The 9,504-nt window shown below is 33.0% G+C and overlaps 2 protein-coding genes across 2 annotated transcripts; one reads left to right on the top strand and one right to left on the bottom strand.

Annotated features, from left to right (window-relative positions):
• Positions 1-2,278, top strand: LOC137811843 (uncharacterized). Its single transcript, XM_068613698.1, has 4 exons — positions 1-354; positions 447-507; positions 623-767; positions 1,837-2,278. Exons 1-4 carry the CDS (start codon positions 141-143, stop codon positions 2,086-2,088), a joined length of 672 nt encoding a protein of 223 aa, XP_068469799.1. The 5' UTR covers positions 1-140; the 3' UTR covers positions 2,089-2,278.
• A 12-nt stretch (positions 2,279-2,290) lies between these two features.
• Positions 2,291-3,855, bottom strand: LOC137811842 (chlorophyll a-b binding protein CP24 10A, chloroplastic-like). Its single transcript, XM_068613697.1, has 2 exons — positions 3,376-3,855; positions 2,291-3,007 (listed from the first exon to the last, which is right to left on the bottom strand). The coding sequence occupies exons 1-2, from the start codon at positions 3,600-3,602 to the stop codon at positions 2,458-2,460; spliced, it is 777 nt and encodes a 258-aa protein (XP_068469798.1). The 5' UTR covers positions 3,603-3,855; the 3' UTR covers positions 2,291-2,457.
• Between the last annotated feature and the right edge of the window lie 5,649 nt (positions 3,856-9,504).

Here is a 9,504-nt window from a genome sequence, read left to right as displayed (position 1 = left end):
TTATTGTTGAACAAACAACGTCCAACCACGAAAAACCGCCATTAGCGATTGCATTTGTAGCATTGTTTCTTACTTTCTCTCATTCAACATCTTACGTAATAACCAATACATCATTAACAGTTCAGAGCCAAGCTCAAACAATGACATTCTGTGCTCTCTCCAACACTTTCATCTCTCCCTATTTCCCACCATCTCATTCCCATCAATCCAAATTCTCATCTTTCAGATTTTTCAGCTCCAGATCGCAGCCTCTGGCTACCCAGTTGAGGAAAACCATCACAACAACACGCTTTACAACGTTTTGTTCTCTGGATGCTGCAAATGCACCAAAACAAGACACCCCAATTGAATTTAGTACGCAGTTTTGGTTTTTTCTTATGACACTTGGATTCTTTCACTTTCAATTTTCTTACACGCTTGTTTTTTGGATTTTGCTGTTGCTGTAGGGTACCCCGCATTTCCAACATCGTTGGACATCAACAAGATTCTCGCAATTCTGCCACACCGGTAAGTGTTGGGTTTTCTGAGTTATGGATGGGTGCATCCCTTGACTGTGCCTTTGGTGTTTGGTTTATTTTCTAAATATATTTTCTTTGTTGTTTCTGGTGGGGGTTTCATTCAGGTTTCCATTTCTTCTAGTGGATAGAGTGATTGAATACAATCCTGGAGTTTCTGCAGTGGCCATAAAGAATGTAACAATAAATGATAACTTTTTTCCTGGACATTTTCCAGAAAGACCAATCATGCCTGGTGTTCTTATGGTTGAGGTAAACACTATGCAGATTTCAGAGCCAAACCTCTCATGGTACTTTCGTCTAGTTATGTCTCCATTGCTTAATTTGAATAACACCTTCCAGCTGTAGTTCATTCGAAACTTTAAGGACTCAATCTAGATCAGTTTGGTTCTCTGTAAAGATCTCTTACATTTGATGGGGTTGATTTCTTATTTGAAATTTTGGAGAAAGGGTGATGATATCTTAACAACCTTTACCAGATTACAAATATGAAGAGAAATAATTTTTTTTCTTAAATAGAACAATTTTAGAATTCTATTAGCCAAATCACAATTGTTAATCGGTATTCTTTCAATATTGATTTGTCAAAGTAGCATTTTCCTTGAAGAGATAACGAGAGATTTGTCATTTTTTGCAATATGGATTCTTCTTTGACATTCCTGGACGTTTGAAGAAATGCACAGGTAGCCGGGAGGACGGAATATCATAAAATGAACATTGATGTTACTAGTTAAGTTTGGAGTGATGTATCCTGAACCCTGCCACCCAAATGCAAAATTTGAATATGGAAACTGAATACAATGTGAATAGAAATGTTAGCATTATTTGTTTTCCACCGGAACATGTTGAAAATCACAAAAAAATTGAGTCTCACTTATTTAATGAGTTAAATATAATTTTGAAAGTTTCAATCAATTTTAACTACCAATAAAATGCATTAGAAAAAAAAAAAGTTGGAGTGTGTGGTTAAAACTCCTTTATGAATATAGTCGTCCTTCTTGCTTGTGGCCTCAAGTTTCCTATCAACTCAATTTCATTTATGGCTTGTATTTCATTTTATAGACATGTACTAAGTGGGGCACATGGGTCTAGTGTCTAGCTTAGGTATGGTTTGTCTTGTACCAGTTTTAATGCAAGAAAAGCATGGATATCTGTTTGGTCTCTAGAGCTAATGTTGCACCTCCATTAGACTTCATGGCTCATTTATATTAATTTCCTGCTGCATAAGATCCAATCCAACTCATGAAAGAGATTTTTTGTTGAGATTGGCAACAGGTGTCTGTTATATTCTAAAGGTTATGTTGAATTATCCTTGATGCAGGCAATGGCCCAAGTAGGTGGCTTGGTTATGTTGCAGCCTGAAGTTGGAGGTTCTCGTCAGAATTTCTTCTTTGCTGGAATAGACAAAGTGCGATTCAGGAAGCCAGTGATTGCAGGAGACACGTTAGTTATGAGAATGACACTAACAAAACTGCAAAAGCGATTTGGAATAGCAAAGATGGAAGGGAAAGCATATGTTGGAGGTGAAGTTGTGTGCGAGGGAGAGTTTTTGATGGCCACTGGGAGTGAATAACTAAGACAAACCCCTCCAAAAGAAATAGTTGATTCTGCTGTACTTCTTTCTTGTTTCAGGTAGTTTAAGCCTAGATTTTTTTTTTTTTTATGAACATGATCACCATTTGAGTCATTCGACCTCATGTACTTCTCAAACACAAATTTCATGCCAAGTATAAAGATAATTACTGTGTGAAACGACAAGTAAACCCAACTCGCAATTTTCAACTATCCTTGTCCCTTTCAGTGCCGATATTATAATATTTATTACACAGATACATGGTGAAAGCATCCAAGATTAGAGCATAGAGTTTGAAACTTCTCAAGGGAGAAATTTGGGTCTATAGGACAATGATTCAAGTTGTCTCCCTAGTGTACATTATTTTGTTTACAAGCCAAGAGCACCTAGGGGTGTCTTGCCCTGTCCAGCCTCAAAGTAGAAAATCAGCATGGCCAACATAGCAATCCTAGCATGCTTTATCTCAGCCAATTTCAGTCTCTCTAGCTTGTCTGCATCCGGAATGTAAACACCATCGTTGATTGTACCAGCAAATCCCAAAGGGTCAAAGAATTTGCCACCAGGGTAGCCTTGATCTCCAGTAGAGTTGCTAAAGTTCTCAGCGGTTCTTGACCATGGGGTAGCCCATTCCACTGACTGAGAATCTGGGTTGAAGAAGTCCACCCATCTCTTGCTCTCAACCCATCCCATTAGAAGCAACTGGGTACCCAAAAGAGAACCAAAGGAGAAAGGAGCAATTGCATTCGGATCAGCTCCAGCCTCAAACCATGGAACTCCACTCCAGGCCTGTCCAATAAAGATGCCTACAACTGCAGCCATCGCCCACCTCCCATGAATGAGTTCAGCTTCTCTATACCATTTCAGGAATGCTGGGTCTTTTCCTAGTCCTAGAGGGTCAAAACCATAGTCACCTGGTAGCCTGCAATTGCGACATTGAACAGGAAATGAATCCGCCAAACTCTTAACACTAAAGAGACTATTTGAGAGTTTGAGGAATACTTAGAATTAGAAGGGTTAACAAAGCAAATTGAACACCACTTTTTTGGTTAAAACCTTAAGAGCAATGCAAGATTAACCAGTCATACTTGAATCTTCTTTGGTTAACTCTTTCAACTTTTCATTTAATCAGTCTTTTTCTTGATTTGCAAACTTATCAAATATTTTGATTTTTCATAAATTTCAATCAATTATTAAAAAGAGATGCTAGAATGAGTGTCAGCATGTGTCTTTCCAACAGAGAACATAAGAAAGAAAAGAGAAATTGAGCAGTGACACGGGTGGACTTACGAGCCATCAAGCCATTCCGGGTCAATGAAATTCCCACCACCTTTTACAGAAGGAATCCATGACTTCTTTGGAGCAGCAGCAACTGCCACAATAAGTCTTTTAGGATTAACAGCAGCACCAACTTTGGCTCCAATGCCAGCAGCAAGCAGTGCCTGACTCCTCTTTCCTCCACATAAGAAGTTAGATCCAAACCTGTTCAACACAGCACCAGATGTTGCAACTGCCATATCTCTTTCACCTTACTATAGCCTGCTGTTGGAAACTGAGTCTGGTTTGAAGTTTTGTTCAATGCATATACTAAGTGATCTTATATGTGACGTGGGAGAAAATCCGAGGGAGCTCTCATAGGAGGCCAAGTGGACCAATGAAATCTATTGAACAAATCTCAAACTCTCGTGGATAGATTTTGGACTAATAGGAACTTAGTCTTCATCCCTTCCCTGTGTTCCATGCAAACCACGTGTATCACTACTTCACCACATATTGAGTTTTGCTCCACTTTATATCTTATAATATAGTGTCCGTTATCTACTGATCAAAACAAAATATAATGATCCAGAACAACCCATAATGTTCAACCACACATTCATACAGAAATGGTTAACCAATGTTAAAATCAACCATAAAAGTATAAAATATCAGAAATATTGGGTACAAAGTAATTAGAATGATAAAAAACCAAGAGTATAAGAAACACAGATAAAACCACTAATCACATTAATGGATAAGAAATGCATATTGGTTGCAACAGCTCTCCTGAGGTAAAAAAAATAAAAATAAAATTAACAAGAAAAAATTATAAAAATTATAAAAAATAAGATAAATGTAAAGTTAAGTAAAAAAAATTCAATGAATAAGGTAACTAGTAATGATTTATTATTGAATTTCTTGAGTGGTCTCCTGTTTATCTATGTCTTCATCATTGGTAAATGGTCAGAATATCTAGGCCTAATCCAGGACCCTCAAAGATGCTTCACACAGTGTTTTTGAAAACTAAAATTAAAGCTTTTTAAAATGTTTTAATTTTTAACTCAACATTTTAAAATAGATTTTAAATTGTTCTAAAGATAAACTTTATTATGGAGTGTTCTGTAACGAATAATCTACAATAATAAATTTCGGACTGCACATTTTATAATGCATTCCAAAATTCTTATTTTTGAGATGCTTCCAAAATATCATTAGTAAACTTTTTAATAGATTTTAGATATTATTTATTGAAAAGTGTAAGGATTACGAAGGTGTAAAATCAACAACCCATGAGGTAACAAAACTAATCCATTATGGGCCGATTTTGTATTATTTACTAAAAGTGAATGAAAGCTTTAATTTTAACTCATTGTTAAATTAAGACTAAACTTGAAGTGTTAAACTTGTTTTATGTCTACTTAAGATAACCAAACACTTTGAAAGTATTAAATTTTAATTATTAAAAGTTTTAGCTTTTAAAGGTTTGCTCATTATAATATGATTTGTAGCGTGTTAAAGAATTTGGATATTCTCTCTAAAGGAAAAACATTTTATTAGGGATCTGGATCCTCTCTCTCGTGTTCACAATAAGTATGATAAGTTTTTTAAAGAAATTTTAACTAATTATTGTTTTTTTATTTAATATACATTGTTGGAATAAAATCAACCAAGTATCCCACTAAAGGCCTTTATATTTTCAGTTAGTTTTATTATTTTAATCACCGGATTTAATAATAAACATAATATAAATGGGTAAGATTTATTAAACAATATTCCCCTGTTTATGGTGAACAAGAGAGAACCTAAATGCATTTGTAAAGTAAAAAAAGTTATTTTCTATTATTTAAAATAAAATATATCATAAACTTAAACCATTTCATATCAACATTAACTCTTTTTTTCAAAAAATTTCTCACCCTAGAGAACTATAAAGTTCGAAATTCTCCTCAGAAGTTAAACGGGTCGTTCTTAAATGCTCCTCTTTGTAATGTTTTTTTTTTCTCTTAAAAGTTGTATAAATACAAATAACTATGTACAATTGTTATGATAATCTTGTATTTTTTTTAATGAATTTTCCATGAATTGAATATACATGTTTGGTAATCGTGACTAGGGCAGGAGACATTGACACATTTTTCCACCAGGGGAGACAATTTTACATTTGTTAGATTATTTTGTTTTTAATTAGATGGCTAAGATTAGTTCAAGAATTTTGAAAACACTTAAGAAAAATATTAAAATGAGTTTTGAAATGTATAAAAAGAAATACCCTTATTTTAGTGTACTATGTTCACTTGTTAACATCATTGCATTCTGCATCCTCATGGTTTGAAGTTGTCTTTGCACACTATACTTTCTTCACTGGTGCAGCTAAGGATTCTAGACTTTTAAGGATGTGCCTAAAGACTTTATTAAGTAAAATAACATCTTCAAAGCAATGATTATACTCTCTAAAGATTATGATCCTTTATTTGACAACCTTATCACAGGGGTCAAGGAGTCATTTGGGTTGTTCTACTAGTAGACAATAGGTTCATTAGAAGTTGTAAAAGTAACATTTTATTGATTCATTTGTCTCTTATCATGCTTCTCGACAATTACAAGGATTGAATGATATATGATTGAAGTTACTATATAATTACTTTACAATATATATTCTTCTACCTTTTCCAAATCAAAATTGGATCAACAACGGAAAGATTTTCAAAAGTTTTTTCTGTATCATACACAACTACAGGAGAGACTAGAGTATTACTATTTTCTTATTTTTTTCCAAGTTATCTAGTCTTTTATCACCAAGTTTCTTTGAGACAACTTCTTCCAGGACAAGGTAAGAGATTTGAGAAAGCTAGCATTTCCTTCTTATTTTTTGATATTTAATAAGTGTCACAATAAAGACAAGAAAATATATGCAAGATGAGCAACAAATATTTTCTCAGCAACATAAAGGACTGAGGAGGTCCTTTTTCTTAAAAACCTCCACATGATTTTATCAGTCCCCAATGAAAAATGTAGAGGATTTAAGTTGAGGTGAGAACAGTTTAAAGGTTGTGATTTTTAGTGAGGTCATTTACTAGAAATGTTAGAGCAGTGTGGAGAAAAATATCTTTTTGTTTATGGGGGGAGGTTCTATGTAAGGTTTGACAATGGTAGATTTATCTTGATATTGGTTGGTGTGTTTGGTGTATAAAAGACAATTAGGGTGAAATGTTTGATGCAAGATTGATGAGGTTTGAGTTGTGGGGCATTTAGGTTAAGAGGAACGAGATAGTGTATGTTTGAATATAAACATAGGATTGATGAAAAAGTCATTAGATAATTCAACTTAAAATTTATCTAGTTTTATTTTATTTAAAGGTTCTTCCTATTTCTCGTCCTTGGGAACAAAGAGGTGATGACATTGCTAGTGTTGTCTAATTTGGTAGTAATACTCCACAATTTTTCCCTCAGCGGATGATCTTTATCTTCATCCTTTTGAGGATGGTCATGTAGATGACATCAAGACTTTTCCTTACATTGACAACTTGAGACAAATTTATCTTGGAATTTTTGAAATCATGGAAAAGAGAATGTTGTACAAGAGAATATTCAACTTATACTCGAATACCTAAGTCTAGTGTATAAGAATTAATGCTCAAAGGTTTATCTTCTAATGAGTCTTCATGTGGTATAAGTAAAACCTAGGATTTTGCATTTTGTCTTCATTTTTTACAATTGAAGACCTATTGCTTCATCTTGTTAGGGCATTCCTTGGTTTAGGTTAACTATATAGTTCAATGTCATTACATAAGAGCCATCAATCCTCTCCTAATATTTTTCATACAAAGTGCCTTCGTCTAAGTACCATGTGTATTCAACAATGTTGTTTTTGCTAAAAATGAGGGCGGTGGTTTCTATAGTATCCATGATGATGCCTTCAACTTCTTGAGTAGTGAACAAAAGTCATACATAAAGCTCGTACCATAGGTGAGATAAATTTGCATAAGGGAAGTATCTAGCACCTATTAAGTATTCTATATTGAAGTTTTCACACTCAAATCTAATCAGATCAATTGTTTTCCTAGGTGGAAAAATTTTGTTGAGAAATATCTCCATGTGATTTTTGGTTTTCCTACTAAGCCATTAGTGGTAAGCTTAAGAGATTTTTAAGAGAATGAGATATTGGTTGCAAAAGAGTAAGTTTGTTGGAAGGAAAAGTGTAAATTTCTAAAATTTCTAAATAAAATTTTTATATGGGTGAGACATGTTTTCAATTGGGATTTTCACATGCTTATGAAACAGAAAAAGCAATTGTTGCATTCAAAAGTGATTTTAAAAACTATTCAGGTCGATAGTTTTCTAAACATACATTTCAAGAGAATAGAGAAAATGATGGTCAATATTTTTCTCATTATCTTCTCAATTGTCCTGCACACATTAGGACACACCTTAAAACTTTCATATGCGTCATTTGATATTTCATTAGATGGTGCATACATTATATTGTGTGTACATTGAACAATTAATACACATTAAACTTTGTACATTTACTTCTTGTTTTTTAGATGAAGTTTACATCAAAATATCCCACTAATTTAAAAAAAAAAATTCTCATAAAATAAAATTTTGTTAATAGAATGGAATAAATATCCAAAGATTCTTTTAACATATTTAAGTTATGCTGAATGTTGAATTTCACACTGCGAAAAGAAATTGCAATTTTACCTCAATGTCATGTATATTTATTAATAAAAAAAAATCACATAACCGGGATAGTGGTCGTAAAGATGTCACTTTTGTTTCAACTATTCAATCTCATACTTCTCACTTTCTCTTTCCATCTTTCTAGTTGGAATTTTCTTTTTAAATGTGAACTACAAGTGCCATTATTCTACATGTTTTAAAATATAATCTCTAAAGTAAGAAATGGCCCTATCACCAAAATAAACATTATCACCATCATCTATTCATGCATGGTTTGAAAATCAAGAACTAAAAGCCACATAGTTTGAAGAATAAAATAGACAACAACCTTTGAACCTTCCCATGAATGATTAAGGAAGTTGCTGGTTGACAATGCAACGACTTATAATAGCACAAACTCCAGCTCTCCAAAACCCTACTTAAACCCTTTTTCATTTTTTAGAACATGCATCAATGTGTAACTACGTGTCTATTTTTTTTTCTTTTTCGTTTGAATTTGAAGCCACACAAAGACACAAGGTATAATAATTAGTGTTGTGTGTTCCCTTTAGGCGAGGATGGTGGAATTTGCTTCCATAATTGTCACTAATTTTGCCTGTGCTTGTGATTCCAAATCATTGTAATCATTTGCACTCTCGGACCCAGTCTCATAATTATGTGCATCTCTGTTATTTTTTCAAACACTTTTGAGTCAAAAAGTTTTCAAACAAATCAACTCAGAAAAATCACCAAGTAATTACCTCTCCTTTTCATTCTGTGCAGAGTACAACGTACTCTCTGAATCTCTTACAAACCAACAAAGTCACATGAAACATATTTGAAGTTTGAACTTTGAACATCTTTTCCTTCTCTCTCTCTACATCTCTATCACTTGTTGTTTCATGTCTTCAACAAAAACAATTATATATATATATATATATATATATATATATATTCCACAGATTAATAAGATATGAATAAGAACATAATCCATAGAGCATGGTTGCAAAACTAACGTGGGAGACATTTTAATTAGGGACCAGACCAAATTATCATTCATGTTAAAGATCATCATCATGTGAATCATGCTAACTTTCTATCACTTTTTTATTTTCAATAAAAGAAAATTAATCCTAATTGTCCGAAGTTAATATGTGTGTACTATTTATATTATTTAAAAAAAATATTTTTTCTTATTGTTTTTAATTTCAAAGGGAAAATCACTGTGTAATAACTATGTCTAATTATCCCATAAGTAATATTCTCTCAATTTAAATACCACTTTACTTTAGGTTGTTCTGAAAAAAAAAAAAGCTAGAGTTAAAAAGAAGTAGATGAAGCCAATTTATAAAATGATTATGCTTTTCATTTGTGTTGCCATGTGATTGTAATTATGTCCTTATTGTCTTGAACGAACATGGTTTTTTTCATATTAAGAATGTAGCTTTGAAATGTTACATTCTGAGTTTTGATGGACATAATGACACTCATAAGTAA

This window comes from Phaseolus vulgaris, chromosome 2 (genome assembly GCF_000499845.2).
Source record: "Phaseolus vulgaris cultivar G19833 chromosome 2, P. vulgaris v2.0, whole genome shotgun sequence".
Taxonomy (NCBI): Eukaryota; Viridiplantae; Streptophyta; class Magnoliopsida; order Fabales; family Fabaceae; genus Phaseolus; species Phaseolus vulgaris.
Note: the sequence above shows the minus strand (reverse complement) of the source record. Positions and strands in the feature narration are given on the sequence as shown.

Excerpts from the sequence above, each read along its gene's own strand:
- LOC137811842 (XM_068613697.1), bottom strand. The coding sequence starts at position 3,602 with ATGGCAGTTGCAACATCTGGTGCTGTGTTGAACAGGTTTGGATCTAAC. Across the intron at positions 3,008-3,375 it reads CCGGAATGGCTTGATGGCTC|GCTACCAGGTGACTATGGTT; the intron begins GTAAGTCCACCC and ends TCGCAATTGCAG.
- LOC137811843 (XM_068613698.1), top strand. The coding sequence starts at position 141 with ATGACATTCTGTGCTCTCTCCAACACTTTCATCTCTCCCTATTTCCCA. Across the intron at positions 355-446 it reads AGACACCCCAATTGAATTTA|GGTACCCCGCATTTCCAACA; the intron begins GTACGCAGTTTT and ends CTGTTGCTGTAG. Across the intron at positions 768-1,836 it reads CTGGTGTTCTTATGGTTGAG|GCAATGGCCCAAGTAGGTGG; the intron begins GTAAACACTATG and ends TCCTTGATGCAG.